Below are 25,901 nucleotides of genomic sequence, written 5' to 3' on the forward strand. Positions count from 1 at the left end.
CACATACCTTGTCTCTTGCATTTATGTTTATCCCTTTGTCCAGTAAGAATTTCAGAACATCCAGGTTCCCCCCCCGGCATGCCCAGTGCAGGGCTGTAGATTCAAGCTGTGGCAGGAAAAGCAAAAGGAAAGTAATTTAATTAATTCATGATTTTATTTAAAAAAAATCCAAAGCATTTTGATCAAATTTCTAAATTAATCCAAAATAATTTTCATGCAATTTAACCTAAAGCACTTCACTGTGATTACTGAGTTGCTTCTAGTAACAGCTTTTCTTGTTTTGCCCTGATTTCTTTACTACTGTGAGTTTCTCACTCTTCACACTTGTTGAATATTGCTCTTAAAGACAGAGATATTGGCAATGCTGCTGTGAGAAAGGACGTGTTTTGTCTACTCTGTGAACTTAGAAGTTATCTTTAGCCAGATACCTGGCTGGTATGTGCTAGTTAATATTTTTTATTTAGGGCCTTTTGTGTTCTAAAATGCATAGAAGATGAAGCTCAAGGGAAAGAATAGGTTTTTCTTTAAAACAAACAAATTTATGCAGGTTCACAAAGTGAATTAGAACCCTTTTCATCTGCAAGATTCAGCTTGTCTACCCTCAGTTCTGCTAGGACCAGTGGAGTGTCCCTTGAAGGTCTCACTCTGCCTGTCATTCCTCCTCTTTCTTACGCTCTCTGTGAGCACTGATGGGTTAAGTAAGGGGGAGCAAGCCAAACCTTTAGCAAAGGGACACATTACTAGGAGTGGAGAAGTAAAAAAAACAACCAAAACCACCAGCTGCAGAAGCTGTTGATACTCTGCTACCCTCATGGCTGGCATTCCAGAGGAGCAGGGGTTCCTCCTGAGTGCAGCCTTGAAATCCTGGTCGAGAATGCATGCGTTGCGTGTAGCACGAGATATGTGCGTGGGACAGTGATATCTCCACCACCTGCTAGCAGGCCGAAGTGGTAGCCTGACCTCAGCTCTTTTACCCCACGTTAGGCTTTGTTGTTTGTGGCAGTCTGCTGGCCAGCATGTTCCTCCGCTTCCTGTGTTTTTCCAGCAACCATTTTGGAAATGGGAGGCAGACGCCCCCTCCTGAAACCTCTTCTCAGCAGTGTTATTTTAAGGATAGACTTACAATATGCTGTAAGGCCTTTTAATGCTCCTCTTCTATAAGAAGCACTTCTATAAGTGCTTCTCTTGGCACTTAGAAAACAAAGAGCAGTTTTTTGACAGAAGTGTGAACTGATGTACATACCATGTCTTTCTGTTCAAGCCGGGCTCCGGCTTCCACCAGCTTCTTCACCACCTCTAGATGTCCTTCAGAGCATGCCCTGTGCAATGCAGTGCGTTTGTACTGGCAAATAAAGCAGTGCAAAGTCAGACATTAAATATGGCACAGAGAGGTATCTTTAAATCTTTTCTCTCCTCCTCCCTAGGATGATGGCAAAAACATACTTTATGCTGATTCATTTTCAAGAGCTAATACTTTTGAGACCTGAAATCTGCTAAATTTTAATAGCATCGTGATAGCTCAGAGCTGCCTACCCAGCATTTTAAAGGGTATGAGAAATACCTGCAGTATGGCATTCAAATTTAAAATTATGCCTGCTGAGTTCCCCCATCGAACATGCTACGCTGTGTTTTGCAAATGCAGCTTATGCATTATGGAGTATGAGGGCAGGCAGCATCACTTTTTTTGTCATTTTGCAGGCAAATTTCTTGTCTCTTCATCTGTAGCATTGGGTGATCACCTGTTACAGAAAATCAGGGTCTCCTGGACACCAACAGCTTGCTTTTAAATAAAAAAAAGCCTTCTGGGGTAATATTTAAAGGGTCTTCATGGCCCCTTTATCACTAGAAAACTTGATATACAAAATTTCCAGCATTTATTTACTTCCCCCTACCCTTTTTTCTCCTCCTAACTGTGGAAGCTACAAAACCTAGTGGTAAAAGTTATTTTTGCTCTGTAGTGACCTCTGTTCTGTAGCCTGCTTTGCAGTAAGAAGGAAGATTGTACCTCATCACAGACATTTGGATCCCCTTTGTCTGACAGGTATTTTTCAATTACTGGCAACTTATTCTCCAGTGCAGCTCTAAAGAATGTTGGTATATCCACTGGTCCTGTCTGATGGAAAGAAATAAACAGGGCATCAATGTGTGTGGTGCAAAACCCCATCAATGTTTTCCCAGAAAAGGGTGCTTTGAGATAACTTACAATGACTTCTGGTTCTGGTTCAGGTTCCTTTAAAACAGGTGCTTTCACTTTCTTGCATTTTTTCTTCTTCCTCAGCTGAATAATTTTTTCAAGGTCATCCAAGTTTTCAAGTTTTGACCTGTCCTCTAATTTCTTCTTCTTCAGCTGAAATAAATCAGGGAAGCCAGCAAGGTGAGCTGAGTGTGACCACCGCTCCCGTTCAGAGTGGCAGGACAGCATGTGATACTATTTCAGCTGTGAATTCAGCTAAGACTGGATGAACTTTGAAATGAGTTGGCTGGTTTTTTTACAGCTGGGGCTAATTGGCCATTAGAATAAGTTACTAAGTGTGCGAGAAATTCTACATCATCTGTAGTTTTTCATACACCGTTGGACCTGTTCTTAAATGCTGCTTCAGCCGTACATTGTGGCCTGGGTGGCATTAATTTTTGGTCCATGTTAGGCCAGGAGTCAGAGCAGCACTGCAGCCCCTTTGGGCCCAGCAATGTAAGAAATCTCACGTCTCGTGCGGCTGACAAGAGCTGGGAAGCCGCTACCATTTTAGCTGACTTCCACCGAGCATATCTTCTTCAACCACCTTTATGATGCAGCCCCTTGTTTATTGTAACTGATCCTCTTTGATAAAAAAACCACCCTCAAGTGAAGAGCAAGATTTATACCAATCTTAGAATTTCAGTCAGCAAGTGTTACAGTTTGGTCAGCTGCAGCGAGTGTCCTCTGTGTCCTTGGAGGGGCAGTTCAAGCCTGCTTGTAAAAAGCATCCCTGCATGAAGTCGGCATGGGACACTGCTAACATCAAGGGCAAATGTGTTGCCCGAACTGAGATCCCAGGTGCTGTGGGGTGTCCGTGGCTTCAGAAGGGGGGTTCACAAACAAGGGGTAACTCAGGGTGAATACAGATGACAGATTCTGTCCCATCGTGATGTGAAGGTAAATACATTGGTGAAAACTTGTCATATGGTATACATTTTTTTTTCAACTGAATTATTTTCAAGTTATTTCCACCTGTTCTTTTATTGTTCTCTGCATTTAGGATTTGATCTGTAGATCATTGACTTAATGGAAAATAATAAAGTTGGCTGAGTGGACTGTGGGTCAACTAGAAACCCAAATAGTTCTTAGGACCTTGTTTTGGAGGTACTCAAAAAACCTCTGTAGCAAGTATTGATATCTCTGTTGAAGTGAATGTCAGTAGCGTTTATTTAATATTTCTGAGGCTCACTTTCCCACCCTTCTTTTTTCAGAACAAAGTCTTATGGCCCCTGCTAGTTAAACCTTTTCATTCCCAAAATGCTTTAAATTTTTAGGCCAGTTGATTGATTATTCACCAAAGAAAGCAAGATGTTACAGCTACTGTATTTTTTGGGGGAAAAGCATCAGTTCTTTGGGCTATGGAATTGTTGTGCTCTAGGAATGCAAAATGGTACTTTTCTGTAGACCAGTATCACTTTCATTTGTAATTGCTTTTCCCAAATGTGCTAGTGTTTTCATTCAGTGTTTTCATAAAAATAATATTTTCAAGGTAGATAATGCTTCTGGCTACAGAAATGCTCTCTTACATCCTTTTTGGGTTAGTTATTTTTGGTGCTGGTCATTAGGTGTGCAAGCTGGAGGTGTTTCACCAGCCAGGATTGCTCCCGACCCCATACTGAAAGCAGGAGGGACCCCCCAGGGTTTCCATCAGACATTACAGGGAGAATTTTGGGTTCTGCTTCACAGCGTTACTGCCTGCACCCACAGGCTACAGGAGTCAGCAGGTCTCCATGGCCTTCAGTGGACTTTAGACCAACCCCTTTGGTGGTGATCTCCCAAGGGTTTACCTAGCTCACCATGCATGTATTTCTAGCTTAGAAAGGAGGCAAAATTTCAAGAACTGCAGCAGAGAGTGCACACAAGATGATAGAAAGCCAAGCACAAAACCCAGGAGCCTACCTCCGCTTCTCGTTTTTTCTCCTTCTCATAAGCCAGATCACCTCGGGTCAGTGAGTGTTCAGAGACTGTCTTTAGGTCCTCCTGCTTCTCTAATCTTACAGCAGCTTCATACTCTCCATTTCTGAAGTCCTCAGGGAGGAAGCTGCCAGTCTCTTTATCGTCAGCTTTCTTCCCAGTCACCTGTAGAAGCAAACGTGATCTAATGTAAGTAGCAGTTTCAGGAATGCAGTACCCACCCCCTGGGAGCATGGATTACGGGGGGGGCTAATTGCTTGTCATTCCTGTCCTGCTCTAGGGGTGTGTGACAGACAGAGCGCAGACCTGGTTCAGCCTGTGCCTGGATTAACTGTGTATGCGGACGCACACAGCAATCTCACTTGCAGGCATGCAGCAACCCCCCTTGGCATCTTCGGGGCTTGGATCGCCATCCATGAGGCCAACTCAGTCGGCTTCCTGCCTGGCAGGGGCTGGAGTGCTGCTGTACTGGAAAATGCCGGGGAGTTGGGAAGAGCATCCTTTTTGTTCAGGGTTTCCATGTTGGCTTGCCAGAATACGTGAGGCTCATGAGAAGGCTGTAAAAGGCTGTGGGGGGAAAAAGCCACCAGCACCCTGTGAGTGCTGAGCGGGGGAGCTGCGCAGGTAGAGTGGGAGGAGAGCCTTTCTTCCTTGGCACCTTACGGTTTTATTGAAGCACATTCAATGCAGTTACATCGGGTTGCTGGGTAATTCCAAGGCTGGTTTTACCCGTCGCTGGCAGTACCAAAGTCCCCGTGTACAGCACTCAGCAGAATAGCAGGAGGCGGCTCCTGTGCAGCAGCTCTGCAGCAGCGCGGCTTTCCAGAGCTTTCACAAATACTTCTGGTGCTCAGTTGAGGGTGTACAAAGAGATAACTTGTGAAACTTGGTAGAGGCTGTTGTGTATTTTGAGAGTGTTTCAGTAAATTCACACGGTCTGGACTGCCTTTCCCTTCAATCACCTTGTAAAAATGTGTGTGCTGTAACGTTTAACGCTACAGGAGCTGCCAGGGCCTTGCCAAGGAGCGCAGGACAGCACTGACCAGTCAGGCCGCGTGGCATTGCATCCTAACAGAGCCATCCGGGGATAAAACAGTTCCTGCGTGATGTTCCAGTGTTTCACTGGATCATTCCTGTTTTCTCAGTTTATTGATCCAATCAGGCTTACTTAGTGTGGACCCTGCAATGGGATGTCCCATTACTTGTGGTCTGGTTTAGACATTTTTTTTCAAAGACTTGATACACCGTGAACAGCAGTGGGTGTAGGAACCCACTAATTTTCTAATAATAAACTAACAGTTTATTATTAGAAAATAATACTATTACTACACTGTTTTTTTAGTTTTAGAAAATACTTCTGTTTCCCTGCATGGATACCTCTTCCTAGTCCCTTACTAGATTGGAATTTATCAGTGTGATATAAACTTAACAGCTTCTAGAAAAATAAAAATGAAAATCAAGGTCAAAGGACAATACTTAGCTAAATTTTGGTCATTCTCTTCTTCCTGGCAAACAATGTTCTGATGCAAAATCCAAACAGCTATGCAGTTGTATCAGTGGTGAGCCCCCTTCCCAAGGAAAAGTTAAAGTGAGAATATAATAGGATAATGTAGGGTATATACAGGGTTTGCACCTAGAGCGCAGCAGTGCTGGTAACCTGTTAAATCACCTCAACGATCCACAAAGGTTGTTTCTCTCTGCCTGGTATAAGAAAAGAAATTATGAATAAATGAAAGAAGATTGTACCTACCAGGTCTTCTACTTTCATCATCATCATATTGGCTGGTGTCTGGAGGTTGTACTTCTGTATGGCTGAAACTCCCAAGCACTCAGGCCGGCTCTGCAGGGACCGCCACGCTAGCTTTGCTTATATATCTTTGGGAGAACTGTGTTTGAATGAGATAATCTTCCAACCTGGGAATCCAAGTATGCTCCTTGGGCTTGCCAGCTGAGAGGTAGGCTCACGCTCATTCCAGACACGTTAACGAGCCAGATCTGGTGTCCGGGCAGGGAGGGGGCGTCAGTCGGTTGGTGAGGAGGGGTGAGCCTCACAGTCTAACCACACCGAGTATGTCAGTCGGAATGAAATGTGACCTCATCGTTCCTTTGGTGGTGACTGCACGGCTCAGCAATGCGAGTCATTCTGTGTGCCCGGTGCCCACTAGGACAGCTGTCTGTTGATAGAGCATTATAACTTCATCTTTTTTTTTTTTTTTTTTAATAACTGACATTCAGATGACTGTAAGACACTGGAAAGGGTAAGTGGTTTATGTACAATAGTCATAGTAATATCTTCCTGAGAAATGGATTATGACCCCTTAAGTCTCGGAAAGCCACTCTTTTCACTGCTATTTATTCTTGGATGATAAACAGTTTTAGGGGAAAGGATTTTTCTCATCATGATGGCAGTCTTCTATATTTGTTGGAAGGAATTCTCTGAAGGGATTACTGAGCCAGAATGATGTCTCTGGTGCTAAAAGGGCCTATGACATGATAAGTTACAATCAGTATAAGATCCTAAAACAGCAAGCTTTGCATTTTTCTGGGACTTTGTCAGTGATCATAAGCAGAATAATAAATTATGTCCTATTGTGCCAAAAAATATATAAAACTAATACTGTTTTCTCAGGCAATATTTTTCTTTTGGATATTAGATATTAGGGGTAAAGAAGTGATTTGTTCATTTTTGGAGATAAGATGGGATCTGGGCAAATACATATACAAGTGACGTGTGTGTTTTGGGGAAAAGGAGTTACCGAGTCCTTTGGAAAAGCTTTTCTTGTGCTGTGAATCAGAGCAGCCTGGAAGCAGAAGAATGAACATCAGCAGAAGGGAATTTTATAAAAGGAAGATGCACTAATCCTTGCATTTGAAGAGTGTGGATAAATGCCAAGAAAAATCAGTTCTGCAATGCTTGGAGCTCCTGTCTGGTATAGGCCTGACTGTAGGCATGCGGGTCCCCTGGCTGAAATGAATACAACTGCTCAGGTGCTTCCAGTACAACATGTACATAAATGCTCCACCAAATGGAGAACTATCTTGGGTGTTGTTTATATCATTAGCATCATTAACATGCTGCGTTCCTGACATTGACCTTTCAAGGTGTCTCTCCTCTGAACTATCCCCCAGTAATCTGAGTACATCCAAACTTGTCTTCTAGTGCCCATCATACCTATGCCCTCCCTTTCCCTGAAATGAAGCTGGACATCAGGTGGTTCCTTTACTACTCAGAATATATATGACATTAGAGGATGAGCCCCAGAACTAAAATAGAGTATGTGGCAGCAAGAGAACCTTTCAGAACATTTTTTTCCAAACCTAAGTACAGCCAGGCTATCATTCCCCCCGAGTGGTATGTCCTGAATCACGCTACCAGGCTTTTTTTCACAGAGTTTTGTACTCCTGCTATATGTCTCTACGATAAGAGGCAGCTTGGTTTAGCTTTTTCTTGTTTACAAATGTGCTCTAACAGCTTATCTTGGTCTGTTTTGTTCTGTGACACTTATTTGGGAGATTGTCTTGAAATCTATAGCCCTAGCAGGGCAGCTGCAGACTGCTTCTGGTTTAGTGGAAACAGGTCACAGTAGAGACCTGATGTGGGAAGAAAAATTTAGGGGTTTGCTTAAAAAAAAAAACAAACTGTTTTAAAATCTGTGAATTACCTCTGGCTCCATTGTATTTGAAGCTTACTTTTCCTTTTTTTTTTTCTTTGCTTTCCTTTTTTTTTTTTTACACAGCCTTTTCTTTTTTCTTTTTTTATTTTTTTTGCTTCCCTTTTTTTTTAAACAGCCCGATCCATAACCCTGACTCAGCAAAACCTAAACTGGAAAGTTTAAGCGGATAGCTCTTCCTCTGCAAATGGTATGTAAATCCAGAGCTAGAGTCGCTTTACGGGAAAACTCAGTGCTTTGAGGGGAGACACAAACCCACTTCTCACATCATGAGTGCCAACAAAAAAACCCAGCTTATTTAGAGATAATTTAGTAATTATCTTTAAAACATCCCTTCCCTGATGACTAAAAGAACAATAAAGAACAGAAAAGGATCTTCCTTGATTATCCTGAGTTTCTGTGTGAAAATGGCAGCACACAGAAACTCACTTTAACCAAAGGCTGGAATCTAAATGAACCTAATGGTAAATGGTGTTAAGCTAAATGTCATGTAAACCAAGGTAACCCCATTGAAATAGTAGAAATGCACCGATTCATATCGGCTAAGACTCATGGCTTACTGCTGTTGCTTAATATTGGAGGGGGAAGTAGTATAATGAGCTTGCAACCTTGTGCTGGACTGTAACCACTTAATCACCTTTCAACAAGTGATTTCTCATCAAGGTGGTAATAGCAGATGGTCAGTGGGAGATGTGTAACAGGAATCTGAACAACTCGTGCCACTCCGCTAAAGGATAAGGGCAGAGCAATGATCTGCAAGGTGTAAGGCAATCGGATATTGTCACAAAAATATTTCACAGACAAAACCACAAAAGAGCAGTAGGTTCAGCATGACAGAGAGAAAACTATATGGCACACCCCGTTCCCTGCTGTCAAAAGAGAAGTTGCTTGAATAGTGTAAAGAATTTTTGTAATTAATTTTTTGAAGAGGTTAATGGTACAGTGAAAGTGTTGTGTGTGATGCAGATGATATTGCCACCTCCTGTCAAGTGTATTACCATCATGTTTTCAATGCCGTCACTGCTGTACTTGGCTATCTTATATTTTCCAGCACTCTGCCCTTGGCTCTGTCCTTGCATCTGAAGATGTTGCCCTTTGGAATGCTATTGTGCCTGGCTGTCTCTGTCCTTTTCCTGCTGCTAAATAAGTAAAGACATGAAAATGATCAGTTGCTGGGGAGTGGTTATGCACCTAAGAGGGTATTAATCCAGCAAACTATGTTCCATGTGTGTCATGTCAAGGATTAATTCATATCCAAGGTACACATAAGCAGCAGTAACCCATAGCTTATTCCTCCTGGATTACTGGTCTGTTGGTGCGTAATGGCTTGTTTATTTCGCAGTATGTGTGAGCATCCAGCGTGCCTTACATATACACACATGCAGCAGAGCAGTAAAAATGTATTGCAAGAACTGTATTTATTTCCTCCTCTTTTTTAGCTGTTTGTTTTCCAGGAAAGGCAGGAAACACTTTTATTTGTCTAACATATACTCTTTGACATTTACTGTAAAAAAGCGGTTTGAGTATGAGTTAACTATAATATGCAAGTTATACTGCTTGTGCTCTAACTTTTTCAACATAGTGGTATATTTCTAAAGTGATGAGGGAATTGCTACAGCAACCACCTAAAAACAACTTGGAGAGTTCTTATCAATGTATACTTTTGCATATAAAACTGCTAAAGAGAAACACATTGTCTCCTTAGGGGGAAAAAAAAGACCAACCAGAATTATTTCACCTAGGAATATAAAGTTAGTTTTAAGTACAAAATTAGCAAATGAGAAATTATTAAATTAAAGGATAAAGCTATAATTCGATTTCTTCAGATCAGTTGTTACCAAAAAACCAAGTCACAGTCTGGTAGGTTGCTGGTCTGGCCAGCACAGTCCTCTGGTGTCAAAACCCAAACCAGCAATGAGTCAATAGTTGCATCACTTACTGTAGGGCTTAAAAAAAACCCTCCTCAAATGACATTAGGGTTGAGGATTTCACATAATAGAAAAAAAAATTACTGTGATTTCTGTCTAAAACAAGGGATTTGAATTTATCTGATGCCGTGAGCTTTATCATGATGGCATTTGTATGACACGCGAATCTGGCTAATTCACCTTAATGGGTCTCAGCTAATAAGCAAGTGCAGCAGAACACACCAGAAGCGTCTGTTACCTGTGGTCGGATGGGTTTATCTGCTGGCTACTTGGCCTTCCCAATCAGCAGCGTAGGGCTAGGGCATGCTCCTGGTGCTCCAGCCCACACATGCAGGTGCTCTGTCACGTAACCTCTGAGTACGGTTTTGCATGGTTGAGGCAGAGCGTTGTTCCCTCAGCCACTACAAAAAGGCTTTTCTGTATTGACGTTGAGTTGTCCAATAGGTTTCTGCCATTCATAAATAGTCCAGAACAACTCCAAGCCAGTCAGGGAAGGAAAAGTGCTTAAAGAGCTGCAGAAGAAGTTGTTATAGTGAGAGCACGCCTGCAAATCCTGGTTGCTTGAGTCACGATCCAACAGGAACCTATGCTGGCCAGCTGTTCTGCAGTAAAGCATGGCCAGTGCTTTTGACTGGCAGCAGGGGAGAATTGAGCTTCACTCCAGAGAAGCTGTGACATTTAAAATTTATTTTTATTTTGAATTTCAAACTGTCTAACTTAAAGCCCCCAGTTGAATTGTATTGTACCTTTGCCTGAAAGCTCCTAAGTGCGCTCTCTCATCCCAGTAGTACAATGCCTTTTTCCTGTGTAAATTATAGGGATGCTGTAGTTTTGGGTGATACCAACATCCCTCTGAAATGTGACATAGCATGTGCAGGACTGTTCCTTGTTTGTGCCGAAAAACCCCAGCTCCTAGCTGTCCTTCTCTCCACTTACACAGCAAAAGTAGCAGCTCAGGAGACAGGGAAGTGCTTCGCTGGGCAGCAGTGCCAGGCTTCAGGGGCTGTTCACGAGGGAGCGATGTCACTTGCAAGTGGCTGCTTCAGTTTGGGGAATTCCCCCCTGCAAAGGTGGCACATTTTGTGCGGGGCTGCTTACCAGCAGTGGCCAAATAACATCCAACCATTGTTTTTTCCCTGTAGCGTTATGTTACAGCACATGTTGAAGTAGTTATATAGCAGGATTCCCAAATCGCGCTTCAGGCAAAATCAACCAAATTACAGTCACAATATGCGATAACAGGGAGGACCTTGGTAGGTCATCTAGTCTGAGTTTCTGCTCAAAACAAGATCAAAATCTAATTCAGGTAAGGTTGCTCAGGGTTTCGTCCAGTTACATCTCGAAAACTTCCAAGTTAAGAGATTTCATAACCTCCCTGGCCATCCTGATCCAATGCCTGAGTATCCTTAGAGTAATTTTTTTTTTTCCCTTATACACAGTTGAAACTGCCCCTGTTTCAATTTATGATCACGGTCTCTCATTCTCTTCCCATAAACCTCTGTAAAGAGCCGGGCTCTGCTTTCTTTGTAACCTCCTCGTAGGCTGCCTTTAGTTTCCCTGAAACCTTGTCTTCTCCAGGCTGAACAAGCCCAGCTCACCCAGACATTTCTTACACCGTTAAGTGCTCCAGCCCCCAACCATCTCAGGACTGATGTTACATCATTGTTTGGACACATGATGAAAACACTAAACAGTGTTGTACCAGGAACTGATCCTTGTGGGAATCTGCTGGAAATAGTTCCATTTGTTACTCTCATCACTTTGTGATCTGTCAGTCAGCCAGCTTTTAATTCTTCCAAAGTGCACCCTTTTAATTCCATATAATGGATGCTTTTTAATCATACCAACATATGCCCCGAAATGAAATGCTTTGGCAAGACCCAAGTAAACTGCATTAACATGAACGCTGCTCTCAACCAGACCTTTCATCCTGTGGAAAGAGACTTGTTTAAAAAGATCCAGCCACATGGATTGGCATTTGGTGCATCTAACGTGTCTGATTCTTTCTTGGTAAAGCTCTGTTTAACCCTTCCCCCTGTTTTCCCAGAACCAAGTCAGGTCACCCTGCCTGTTGTTCTCTTTCATCATTTTAAACCAGTCAAAATATCTTGGGAGATAAGGAAAACCAAAAAGGAGCTTCTCTGCTTTGCTGGCACTGAGACTGGCCTGTGAGATCGTTGGATGCAACCCAAGCAAATACTCTACCTCAGGGACATTCCTCCTCAGGGAGCTTCCTTGGGAATAAAAGGGAGCTCAGGGACTCAAGGTGAGAACGAATTGGATGGATTGTGCTTAAAACTGTGAGAATATTTTCAGAGGACATTGGTTTTGTAATCTCTTAGCGAAACAATAGTATGTCGCAACACTGGTATAATACGTGCACCCGGGCATAGCAGCCTCTTTCTTTCGCGTTTATTGAAACCATATCCTCTATAATGTTAGAAACAGGTTAAGGAGATTTTGAAAATCACCGTTACCTGGAAAAAACAACCTTTTATGGGTTTTTTTTGCTTTCTTTTTAACATATTGCAATTAAAATGTAAATGCATAAATCTGCCTCACGTTAAATTTGATGAAAAGTTTCTTCCCTCCTTTCACGAGATGAGGTTTCACCGGCAGTGGGGTATTATTGGATTTCTATCCAAGCTGTTTTTAACAAATATCTCCTTTGATTGCCATAATACCAGTGAGGGTGGAAAAGCATTGATGCAGCTCTGGAATTACATTATATCATATTACATTGGTCATCCTCTTGGGGCTAGAGGGTAAGTATTTTTGTGATTGTCAACATTGATGGAAGAATCAATTTTCTCTTTTTTATCAATTTGTAAAAGTGTGGTGCATATACGAAAAAATGCAATTTGAGTTTAATTTTAGAGAAGAGAGTAATTCAAAACCAACCAAACAAAACCACACACACACACACACACACACACACACACCCCAAACCCACCTTTTCCTCTGAAGTATCAAAATCACAGGCAAATTTATGTCAGATGATGCACTTGGAAAAAGCCTTGTGCCCTTCTGTAACACCCAGAAGTTTTACAGGAGCCTGTTACAACGCTTCGGCATGGTATTTCTGTATTCTGTTTTATTTCAGGAGAAAATGTAGGGAATGCCTGGAAAAGGAGAAAAGAGGAGTGAATGATCTAACCTGATTTCTCTGGGCCCGCAAACTGCAATGTATTCATCTGCAGGCACTATTTTTAGTAAGTTGTTATTTCACAAGAGAAAATACCAAAAACTTCCCCCCTAGCTATTTTCTTTAAGCAAAGGCATCTTCACGCCAGAGCCAGTTGGATAAGAAGACCATAGGGTAGGCATTTCCCCAAAAAACAGTTATCCACATTAAGGAGCTGACTAGGCCGTGACTAGCCGGTTCTTGCTGAGGCTGCACTAAGCTCATATTCTGCCTGTATCTGACTCACACATGTATCATGTAAGAAATTTTCTATCACCTTTGGGTTTTTTTCATGTCTTTGTAGACCATCTGTGTGGCAAAGCCAGTGTAGGGGTAGGCTGTTCTCGCTGCAACATGACAGAAACACCAGGGAGAGCCTTCTTTTTCCTCCCCCCGGGCACTGAGGGGGAGGATAAAGGACAGCATTAATCCAAATGAAACACTGAATTTCATGGTGAAGAAAGGTAACATTTCTTCAATTGCAACAGAAATTGCAACAGATACATACTTTCCTTTCTCTGATAGATACCAGAAAAAATATACATATATATATTGAGAAACTGAGAGTACTGACTGACATTCTCATTATCTGTGCCCAACTTTTCAGATGGCCAAGGGTTCTGTCTGAACAGAACGAAAAGGCCGCTGCCTTCTCTGACACTCATTCAGACCGCTGTGTTGCCTTTATTTCAAATAAGTGGCCATTTGGTTCTGTTGAGTAACCTTATGCTTTTGCATCACGTTGCATGATGAGGAGGGGAGAGGGCATTGCTTTCCTGCTTAGCAGCATGAGTGGGAGAGCTGGTCTGGAGGAAATAAGAAATCACCAGGATCTTTGCCAAGAAACTGCAGCTTGTGAAACATAGCATAGTTTTGTCTAGTTATTTTGTTTTCTTCATAAAGTCTCTCTGCAATTCTTAGTTTTGGCAGAAAGTGGAAGACAAACACTGAAACTGCATGTCCATCTAAATTGCGCTGGACTCCTGGCTTTCCAAGACATCTCCAACTGACAACAACTTTGTCTGATCTCTAGCCCAAATAGGTCTAGAAAACCTTTTTCCTTTCCTTTTCAATGTTCTTGAGCCGTATTTGTCAGAGATCAAACTCACGGTCACAGTCAAACTCGTACATTTGCACATACTGGCTCAACATGCCAGGCTGCTGAGCGTCTAGCCAGGTACAGGTGAATGTGTGTTTGTCCTTGCAGGTTCCTATCGGGGTTTCCTCTTTTAGTGTTTGATCATAGAAACCAGGAGAAAGATTTTTGCTTTTTTGAGGGGAAAAAAAGGAAAAGATTCACTTGGGACGTATATGACATTTGTTACCTCCTATCAGAAATCCCTGCTAGGTGACCTGGAGACCTGCACAGATGGAAGATATAAGAACTGTTGCTTTAATCAAAAGTCAATCAATACATCAGCATCAAAAGAAAAAATATATTCTGAAAAGAGCCAAAATAAAGCACTGCCATGTGCTTTGAACATCCACCCAGCAGTAAGAACACTGGGTACATTCTGTGTGCTACAATGGTCATGTCATTTTTAAGGGCTACTGTGATGTGCATCCCATCCTGGCAACACTAACACAGGGACTTCAAACACTGAATTTGTGATACCACCTCTAGTAAAACCTGAAGAAATGAATCCCAAGAGTATGCATCCATGCTTCCCTCAGCTTAATGCCTCAGATTTAATGGAAAATTGTATAGCTTAGTGCTGATGAGATTGAAAATTATGCTGCTTTCACTAGGGATTTTTAAGGGAGAAAGAGCACCACATTCTATATCAACCATAAATTGTTGATGAGGGAAAGCATCTTCTCATTGGAAATGAATGTTTGGTAGGATGAGCTCTCAAGGCATTACAGTATCATTCACAGGAACACATACAACTGTGAAGCAGGCCTCCAGTCTGTTGGAACCAAATGAATTAATTCCAAATAATATATTAGACCTGTTGGTGCCAGTTGATTGAGAAAGTCAAGTCAACTACTAAACGCATTTTGCAAGTGCAGAGGACTTTCTACTTACAATATGCACAACCCAGAACTAGTGGGAAAAAACAGTAGATGAAAAATGTAGATGAAACCATTCCCAGATAGGAAATCATAAGGCTGTAGTGCCAGGTTTTACTTTTGCTGTCTGAATATTTTTTTCAAAACTGAGGAATAGTCATGTGAAGGTGATTTTTCCAAAGACAGAACTTCTAGTCAACTGCAGCATTAAAATGCTCAGATCTGGAGAAGTCCTACCCTTTCTGCTCTGAAGTTAACATCAAGCACCTGCAAATACTTCTGTGGTCCCAGAGCCACTGAAGAACCATGTTGAGTTGCCCATTTCTCTGATGCTGCAAGGGAACAGTCAGAATGCATCTTCCCATGCTAGCTGTAAGGTAACAAAAAAAAAAAAAAAAAAAAGAAACAAAGGATATTCACATTTGTAATTACTTAGGACTTTACTGCTTAATTTTCCATTGACCTTTCAAAGAACTACTTTTTTAACTGAGCTGCATAAGCAACAGTGTGCATGTGTTCATTACGTTCTAGGACAAGAAGTAGCTGCAGAAAATAGATGAAAGAAATCCAATTTTGCTTTTCTTTTCTTTTCTTTATTGCAAGTTGGTAAATACTTAGCTAGCAACTCAGGAAAATCAGCAGCCTTGCTGTCTGATTGTCTCTTTACCATTTTGCTGCAGCATGTCACCTAGTCTTTCTAAAAGTGACACCACCCCCTGCAAAGCCCATGTCCTGTATCAGAACTCTTGGTGCATGTATAAAAATAATGATTGTGTGCTTATTTGGTGGCTGGTTGTAACAGATTGAAAACATTGAAAAAGCTGTCTTTATCCCTGGGTGCCAGAAGTCATTCATAAATAGAACTAGAAAAAAACATAAACATAATACCTCAAATAAGGGGTTAAAATGTAATTTGGTATTGTGGGTTTTTTTTTGTTTTTTTTTTTAATTACAACTGTACATTTGAGAGTGGCATTTGTTAATCTTTTATCAAAGCATTCTATTTTTCTTTGATCTAACTCTAATTTATTGAGAGCAGTTGCCATAGGCATCTGTAATCCTGCTTTAAATCCCTCTATGCATTCCACTCTGTTCCAGGCTGGCCTTTTTCCATGCAGCATGAGGAATGCATTCTCCATTTTCTTTGTGTGTGCATCTCCCATTTGTCTCCGTCAGAGTTACAGGCACTCACATACACATGAATAGTCCCTTCAAGTGTATGTCCTCTTCGTATTTTGTTTCACGTGTTCATTAATTAATGTGATTGTTTGCTCCTCAGGAACATCTCAGTTGTCTGTATTAATGGACCCTTCAGAATATGGGGAAAACATAAATGTTTTCTTGCTTGTTTTTGTCTAAGAATAATGGCAGAGACATGTGGGAGCAGCTTTCACGGAGCGACAGTGTTTCATTGACATCTATATGACATTGTTATTAAAAATATTACAAGGGACACTTTGGAACCTCAGACTAAGAAGTGCAAAATGGTGTAACTTCTGCCACTTGTAAATGCCAAGGTAAGTGGCCTGAGCAATTCTGAAGCAATTCCATAGCCATTCCATACTTGCAGTGAGGCGCTGGTCTTCCTTATGCTCATAAGGCGTTTTGCATTGGTGGACTGTTCCAAAGCCATTGATTTGGCAGAAGCGTTCTCCAGTGAAATGTACGCTGCTGAAGCTGATATCTTATACATTCAGAGACGAATGCACCCCCATTTCTTACGGAAAATAAGACCAAGCACAGTGGCTGGAGCGATTGCTTAGCTATCAGAAATCACAACCGAGTTGGTGCCAACTAGGAAACAGAGTCAGGTTGGCTTGCAGGTTCTTGGCCTGATGCACCTCCATGTTCGCAACAAAGTTACAGTGGGGTGGGATCAGTCCATGTGGTGCGTACAGATTTTTTTAAAAGTATAAACCTACAAATACATAACTGAACAGATGAGTATTCAAGCAATTCTATGGCTAACCTGAACTGCTGCATGTTAACCTAGTCACGATGGGCACAGCTATCCCTAGGCCACCAGTGTTAGGCAGATGGATGTGGTGTTATGGACTGTGACCTCCCCTTGCTCCTCAGGTCCCCACAGTGAACCACCACACAGAGATGCGCACATTGGCTTAGCCCAAGGAAGCACTGCTATGCAGGAGTTTTTCTCATTTCACCCTTTCCACAGTAACAGGTGACTGATAAAGTATATACAGAGTAGATTTTTAAATCCAGTGAAGTCTCCTCACTATCCCAGTGACAAGTCAGTGTTTACCCTTAAGTTACTTAAAACTGTTATTGCACCACTGCAGGTGAATCAATGCAAACTTCAAAAAATAGTCAGTGGTTTCCAGATATTGTAAAAAAAACAGCATTTGAACTTCGGTTTCATCTTTGGCACTTTTATCTCACATGATTGTTCGTGTTTCTTACCAGTGCTAGGGAGTGGAGGCTTGGTCAAGGCTGGAATGTGTGACAACAGGTGACTCACCTTGTTCACCTGGTTTTCACTCAGGTGGCTTTTCTGTGGAAGGCACTTCTGTGTGGCTTCAGATGCCATTAGCAGTTTAAGAGCCAGAGGCAGAGGTGTACCTCAAGTCTTGCAGAAAGATCACTTCTCATTTGCTTTGTGTTAGAGCCTGCCTTCTCAGGTTTAAAGGCCAAGTACCACTCCACACGTTCTGGGTTCTCAACCCCATCCTGCTCTTTCAACACAGGCACTTGCCTGAGGAAGAACCAGACCAGCCAGTGAGAATGACCAGTTGACTTTTCCATACATGTGAAAGCAGGTAATATGGGAGAAGTCTGGCAAAAAATAGAGTGAAGTAGTGGATGGAAGATCTGACCTCAGCAAAAATGATTTCGAAAAAAACCCACCCAACAGTTAATAGCTTGATGACTACCTTACCTTAGGCATCCATTTTCTTTAAAGCAGTTACTTCAGTGATCACAGCATTCCTTGACCCAAAACTGGGGACTAATATAAGCTTGTGCTATGTTCTGTTGACTTTTGATCTGAAAACCTCCACTGTTCACGTTACACGTTTACTTCCAGGCTGAACTCAAATCTGGACTCATGTTCTCCCCAACATTGCTAAGGAATAAAATCTATTTTGCAAGATGGTTGGTTTTTTAACAATTCCTGCTAGAATTCTGTTGTTCTGTTAGGTGTGAGTTTCTAATTCTTTTGTATTCTTCCCTTAATAGCATACTTTCAGACAGACATCCACGCGCCTCTCTTAGGGTTCGTTTCCATGAGTTGGTTATTGTGCTGGAAGGGTTCCTTTTGGTACATTTCCCCTGCATCTATATGGCATCCTGCAGTCCCACCCTTGGTGGGATCGGAGTCAAGTCACTCACCAGGGTGCCCTGGAAGCAGATTTTCTGCCGGTGTGGGTGCAGGGTCCTCCAGCAGCCACCGCACCAGCTGTGCACACCGGGCCAGGGCAGGCAGCCTCCTTGCTGCTAAAGGCAAGGTGCGGCCACGCAGCCCCAGCACCGTAACACACTGCAGCAACGGCCCCCAGCCCTTCCCCACGCCTGCTGCACCCACTGGGCAGCGTAACCCGCAGGCAGCTCACGAACGCCTAAGGACCGGACGTACAGGCTGGCCACTAGCTGAGGGAGCGAGGGAGGGAGGGGAAAATCTACTCTGCACGTAGGAACTGCTTCGTTCCTATGGTTGTCGTGAGTCTTGTGTTGCAAATCACAAGTCATGTCCTGGTGCAAGAGCTGGTGAGAGGGGCAGACCGGTTCCTTTATGGGCTGGTGGTTTTGACCACCTGCTGACAGACATTTGACATGCAGGATGCTAATCACAGCATAAGGATCTGCCAGTTCCATCTTGACCGAAATAGCCACAAGCACAAATTACAGAAATTCCACCTAAGTATACAGTCTATAAAATGCAAGTGAATTAATGGGATACAGGTTATTGAAACATAGTAAGACCTAATGAACTGTTCATTGCGGAGAAAAGTGTTAGCCCAGGCACAGCCCGTGTTTTATTTTGCAGTCTTATGCTGTAGACACTGAATGTCTAATGGCTTTAGACCTGTTAGAAGGAGCTATAATTCTGTAGCTGTCAGAATAGTCAAAACCATTTTGTTCAGAAGTTACTTCAAACCCAGAATTTACAAACATATTTGACTGGAAGTTTCAACTTATTTTAAATTGTCATACTCCCAGCATTTTGTTCAAGAAAATGGAATTATTTTTTTAATCAACTGGTAAGTTTTACCCATGGATTATCTGTATTTCAGGATATTCTCTCTATTTCTTGTTCCAGGTAGTAAGCTCCTCAGTTCATAACTGATATATGTCAAAGGCTATGGCCTAAAAGCCATAGTCTCCTGAGATGCCATAGATGAGTTTGAAGCTTCCCCAATAATCAGCTCTTACCTTCTGGCTAAGAAACAGCTGGCTGAAGCTAATACACTCAAAACAGAGACAATGCTAACAGAAGAATCCCTTGAACTATGCCATTGCTATGTTAAGAGCACCATTAGTTAAAAGCAGAAATCCCAAAGTCATAAATTAGTCTACAATGCCTTTTGAAAACCCAGTAACCACAAAATACTTCAGCATCTTTGCAGAAGGTTGTGCCATAGTTATACTGGACTTGACCTTGATTGCTCCAGTTCACTTAAGGTGACAGCCAACCATTTTACACTCCCTTTGACCAGCACACAGCAAATCTGTCTCACTTATGTTCTGCGAGCTGTGTGCTGTCAGCCAGTGAGACGGCTCATGAAGAACTGTCACACAAAGCAGAGCATCTATGCGGGAGGCATTGCTAGATGCAACAAAATGACCACAAACGTCACCATGCTGAAGTGCACACCTTGTTTCTGTGTCAAGGCTTTTCACCCCTCTTCCAGGACAGTATTTGTCCAAAGTCAGCTAAACACAAAAACTCAACAGGACTTCCCAGCTGATGGGATCAAGTTATTAATACCAGTTCTGCTCACAGGAGGGGAAAAGCTTCTCTGAAAAATTCACCGAGTGCTGCTTGTTCTAAGCGTAGACAATCCTCCACACTCACCTCCTCCCAGCTTGCCAGGGCAGTTAACTGCGAGGTTACTGCTGGGCTGAGTGAGTGCGGCAGACTCCTCGAGCTCAGCATACTTCCGACCTCATTAAGATGGCTTGAGCATGAGGGGTGAAAGGGAACAGCTGCTAACAGTATCTTCTAAAAGATGACGTGAGGTATTTATTAATCGTAATAGTCCCAAGTGAGAAAGAGTCAAGTGGCTGTTAGCAGCATCAGGCAGAAGTGGGCAAACTCGGCTGCGCTGAGGAGCTGGACACGGAGCTGCGGACACCCTTCCCTGGCACAGCAAATGCAGCGCCACCGCTGCAGCTTCCGCGGCTGCATGTTCATGGAGCCACCAAGTCCAGGGGAAACATGTGGGGTCAGAAGCTTGGAGAGTTTTGGCCAAGGACTAATAACCTCAGCAGCTGCTGACTCTCCCTTCTACTCTGTCTGTACAGGGAATGCAAGCCCTTCACACTAGAAACTATTCCCAGCTGCAGCTGCTAGGTATTCATAACAAATGTCTAATGGCTAAAATTGTGTGCTGTGGACAGTGTCACCTTTCATGCCACATGGGGACAACTGTGTATTCCTCACTGCGGCTGGGATACTGAGCTGTCATCCCAACATCATCTGGAGCCATTCTTTCTATCAAGTTACTGTTTTCTAACATTACAGACACAGCAGAACCAGACAGCTGCTGCTGTGCCTCGCTGCAAGAGGGGAAGTGCAACTGTAGTGGCCTGTGTATGACTTGCATTTGCATCAGGTTTGATTCCAGGTTGCAGCAGGACAAGGGACATGCAGGTCCTGTTCAGGTCCCTGCAGGTCTGTGCTCTCTAAGGTAGCGTGCCTTTTGTGCTGATATTTGGTATCATCAGGAGAAAACGCAAGGAGGATTTATTCCTGATGGATGAAGGGAGCTGAGCTGCTGCTGACCAAAGCGAAGTTTCTGCTGGATTGCTCTGAAATGCCTTTCTTCAAGTAATCCTGGATCAGTCTTCTGGGAAGAACATACCTTTCTACCAATTTACAATGTAGAACTAATCTGAAATAATATTTCCATGAATCAATCAGTTTTCCAACCCCCAGATTTTGCAATTTTACAAAAATCTGCTTTTTGTTAGAAATAGTTTTGTTAAGATACAATGTGATGCCACGAACAGCCTGATGACCCATAAAGCTCACAGAGAAGCTACTACACTGTGTAGGGATGCCAGTGCAGGCCAGTGACCAGAAAGCGCAATGTACCCCACGCATCAGACCTGCTAGGGACACACACCACACCAGCACCATGCGGGCCCCAGCGCCTTCAGGTCACTTCAGTCCAAGCACAAGTGGGTGGTACAGTTGACCTGATCATGTATCATGTTCAGACACATCCTGGATATGCTAGACTTAGTGAAAATATTTGGGACAACTCTGTTGTGTGCACAGCAACAAGTTGGGTGGGATTTCCTGATGTTCAACAGCCAAATAATCAGGAAGTTTCCTCTTGAAGCGATAGGTTGCGTATTGCCACCCCAGATCAGTAGAACTGGTGCATCTGATAATCATATACAACTGCCTTTCTCCAGCTCTAAATCTAATTTGATGGACAGAGGTGTGAACTCCAGGCCAAAGGCTCGTACAGACGATTGCTTTCTCCTACATCACTTGCTTTCTCTGCTTTGTAACAGAAAAATACATCGGAGCCCAGTTCTGCTCCTGTGAAAGGACAGGACATGTCCAAGGTTTAAAGGTTCTGGGATTATTTTTAAAATGACAAGAACAACCACATGATTTCTTTCTTGCTTACAGGACAAATACTCTCACAAAATAAATCCAGCAACAAAGGGGAGTGGTGGGGAAAGCTGAATAGCATTTGGTTTCACTGGAAGTCTAGTTGGATGAAAATATACTTCCTATATCTGTATCTCAGGGTGTGTTGCTGGTCAAGTGAAGCCAAGCTGCATCATGTTCAGTCAAGACAGCACCAGATGTGTTGATGATGAGACTTATTAGAGTGTATGTGTACAGAATCAGTATAAAGAGGCACTGCAACCTTTGTTATCAAGTAGAGAAATGGCCTCATCCTAAAATGCACGGAGATCACTTGCCCGGTGCTGAGCCACTGGACTCCTGTGGGAGTTAACCGGAGCTGAGAGCTTTGGATGTCTTAGGGTGTACCTCATACAGGGGGTGATGTACAGGGTTCTGCTTCTCAAATACTGACAGGCCCTCATTCTTTCCTGCAATTTAATTCTAGAATTTGGCACTGGCGTGTGTATTTTTTGCCCCCTTTTGTCATCGTATATGACACACATAAATTAAGGTGCAATTGTTATTGAGAGATGAGAGGTAAAAGTCCTTTTTGCGTAATTTTACCATAACTGAAAGAACTTCTCATGATGCAAAGCAGGAAAATAGTGTCTGTCCCAATGGAAAACTGGAAGTTAGCATAACTTCAAGTCAGTAACACCTCTTCCCTTCTCTCTGATGTGCATCCTTTATTTATGTACTGATTTAATCCTTCATTTCATAATGAAGCAATCCTTGCAAAGGGTAAGGTTTCTTAACATTTGCAAGAATCTTGTCTCTGAGTTTCACTTGGGTTTTAGTTTGGGTTTCTGCTGTTGAAGAAACAGTCTTAGAAGACCATTGAAGCCAATCTATCACTTGATTGATCTGGGTTTCTAAATTCACTTATACCTCTTACAGAAGAGTATAAACTATTTTTAAGGACTCTTTTAGTTCAAACTGACCCTCTGAAATGGATGCCAAGAAACAAGCAGTGTATATGAAATGATGCATCTGGGAAGAAAGAACTAAACCTAATGGATTAGCAAATTCAGGTACTTGTTCAGAGTTTAAATGTATAGAGGATCTGAGGTTTTGGCTTTCATGCACATAAGAAGGATCCTTCCCAGTCCCTCTGACAGTGGCATTGTGTCTGCACTTAGGAATGACATGAACAGATCGTACCAAATCCATTCACAGTTACATTCCTTAAATTTACACTCACAATATGTTTCATCATGAATAGCATTATACTAAAAATAAAAGGAATAGTGATTAATTATAATAAATGCAAATGTATACATTGCTCTTTGCTATTCCTCTACTATTCCTTCACCGTTTCTTTTACAACCTTTCTAACATGACAGTAAATCTCTAATCCATAACCTCTAATCTCTGATACTGTATTATATCATACTAAGCTGTTCCTGAAATAAAACCCTTTACTTTCTTATGTCATTTGTATTCTCCAGCTCCCACCCACATGTTTGGAAGCTTTTGAGGTGTTCTATGTGTGTTCATACCACGACACAAAAGACTGGGCTGCAGAATTGTGTGGTGTTAATTTAGATGAGTTAGGTACTTATAAGTCACAAGACACTTCTCTGTGACAGCATGATTTAAGGTCATTTATTCACATTCATACCATATCTTTTTAAAGCAATCAGAAACAGTGCTATTTGCATATTATTGTATTCTCATAAAATGGTGTAACTCTTTATTAGACCACTAGGATGGTATTGATCAAGTCTGAATGCAGCTGGTTTTAACCAGAAAGCTAACATAAAAATGTCCATTAATGCTCATGGATGGTTAGAATTGCAACAAACTTCATAAAGAATCATTAACTGTATTCTTCTGTTTTAAATCCCAGTCATCCCTGCACTCTGCTAACAAGCTGTGCTGCACTGGCAGGTGTTTCTACTAAGGACCACGGACTGGCCAACCTGCTGGCAGTTAGGTAATAAGGGAGGAGAGGAGATACAACCAGCCCCACGTGGAAACGCGAGCTAGAGTGGAGCAGTTTTGGGTTACAGCAGTTTCCTTTTTTAGCTCTGAACTGAAGTAAGTCCTCCCTTTTCTTTGGGCTATGGGTGAGAGAGATCTGCTTGCTTTGTTTGCAGTAATATGTTGTAGTCTAATTACTATGTTTGTGTTTAATTGTCATATATAATGATGCCTCAAAAGAGCTGTGCTTTGAAATTATTGCTTGTGTGATCTGAGATGTTGTGTAGATTTTCAGATTTTGTTTGGGTGTTTGGAATCTGTTCTTGAACTTGTTGCCTTTCCCCTGGGTGACTGACAAAAAAAAAAAAAAAAAAGTCAGGTAAAAACTTCACTAAGTTCTCTGACTTTGCAACTCTAAGCTACTTGTTATGCTTTTAAGAGTTCCTTAATGTCTAGGACAGAAGATAACTGAGAAGAGAAGATGGGTATGATACCTGTGTTTCTTGTAGAGCAGCAAGAAAAGGGATGAGATGTGAATAGAAACATTCAGTTTGTGTGATGTACCACTAGCTGATCTTCTAGAGGAACAGTTCTTTAAGTGGGTTGGAGGAAAAAAATCCTAGATGGCTTTTCTTGAGGAATCTGTTTTTCTTGGCTACAGCCTTCTAGTTCCTCATTTGAAGAAAAAAATCCCAAACCCCTGACCCCTCAGATAGCTGCTCTAATATTTGTGAAAAAAATTGCACTCTTCTCTTAAAAATCTGTTATAAATCTGAGTTCCTTAAACCCCTTGTTCCTTTTGTGATGCCAGTTCCCCCCACAGGCTGCAGAAGGGATGTGGGATAGTGAACTTGGAAACCATCAAAGCATGGGAGATACCATGAGATGTACTAATTACTGCAATACATCTATGAAAGGTACTACTAAGTATTCCAGGGCAGGGGGAAAGAAAATGTGGGAAATGTTGTTGGCTGTTCTGGAAGCTGGAATGTTCACACAGACTCCCACATGCAGAGAGGTGCTCGTGTCTGGCTGCAGTGGGGCATGGCCAGGAGCTCTGCAGTAGCCCTGTGTGGCCTCTGCTCTAAGGGCTTTGTCTCTGCTGATGGTGAGGGATTGCTGAGCACAGGAGGCAGCAGGTTCCTCTGTTTCTGCCGCATGGTGAGAGGCAGAGGTGGTTAGTGAGAAGTGCCTGCTGACATTGAGCTGTGTTTTGGCTGGGAGTGCTCAGTGTCTATCTTGCTATTTGTTTGTAGGTCTCGAGGAGTGTGAAAACCATGTTTAGAAGAGTTGCCAAACACTGTAGAAGCAAAGGAGCTTTGTCTTTGTAGGCGTCTTTCCCTTTTGGTCTTGCTGCTTCACCAGAGTTGGATGGCTCTCCAGGCAGCTCTGTAGCAGGTCCCTGTCAAAAGCCTAACTTCATCACTGACCTTCCCGAGCAGCTACAGGCTTGGAGACACGGCAGGATACTATCTGCCTGGTATCCGTGATGGTGTGTTGTGACTGACTTTTCCCCTCAAAATGTTTAAAAATGCAGTGACTTATGCTTTGTGCCTCCTGAATCTGTCACCCGGAGCAGGTGAACAGGATGACTAAACCTTGCTTGGTTGTGGCTCTCGGCCAGAGTCTTGCTGTGACTATCTAGTGTTGCTAATACCCTGCTAATTCTCTGCAGAGCTCCTTGTTACAGGTGCTGTCATTACAGACACTAATTGTTCCTTCCCCCCGGTCCCCCAGCAGCAGTGAGGCTGCAGGGGAATAATGCACAGCAAATAGTTTGACTCATGCCCACCTTTAGCCTTACTTTGCAATGAGACCTGCATTTGCACATCGGCTTACGGAAGGATGATTTCCATAGCAACAGCAAGGATATGTGGGATAGCACAAATACTGCCTTAGAGAGCATGTAAAGCACCTTCTTAAGAAATGACTGATTACACAGGCTCTAAAAAAAACCCACAATTGGCAACGTGGAGGAAGCATTGTGTAATGTTACCTTTTTGTGGCAAAAAAAGTTTATATTAGTATTTTGTTTTGGACACCACTTTTCTTTAAAACAAATTCTGGGTATAGAGAATGAGGGACTTCTGCTTTATGTAAATTGTTAGTGGATGCAGATGGCATGGTTTTTACCTGGGGTGATTCTTCAGCAGCACAGTAAACTAATACTCTTACAGAAGATCTAAAGGGGAGTTACTAAGGCAAG

General features: G+C 42.4%; 1 protein-coding gene across 1 annotated transcript in view; it reads right to left on the reverse strand.

The window, feature by feature from the left end:
- The window catches only part of ANKRD1 (ankyrin repeat domain 1), a 28,538-nt gene extending 2,637 nt beyond the window's left edge, over positions 1-25,901 (reverse strand). Inside the window, exons 1-6 of the mRNA XM_080401759.1 lie at positions 5,901-25,901; positions 4,136-4,315; positions 2,204-2,347; positions 2,006-2,113; positions 1,244-1,342; positions 8-106 (exon numbers count right to left, since the gene is read on the reverse strand). Of these exons, the coding sequence (XP_080257885.1) occupies positions 8-106; positions 1,244-1,342; positions 2,006-2,113; positions 2,204-2,347; positions 4,136-4,315; positions 5,901-5,927 (657 nt within the window). The 5' untranslated portion in view covers positions 5,928-25,901. The remainder of the gene's footprint in view (positions 1-7; positions 107-1,243; positions 1,343-2,005; positions 2,114-2,203; positions 2,348-4,135; positions 4,316-5,900) is intronic.

The sequence above is a fragment of the Falco punctatus genome (assembly GCF_963210335.1).
Source record: "Falco punctatus genome assembly, chromosome: 9".
In the NCBI taxonomy this organism is placed as follows: domain Eukaryota; kingdom Metazoa; phylum Chordata; class Aves; order Falconiformes; family Falconidae; genus Falco; species Falco punctatus.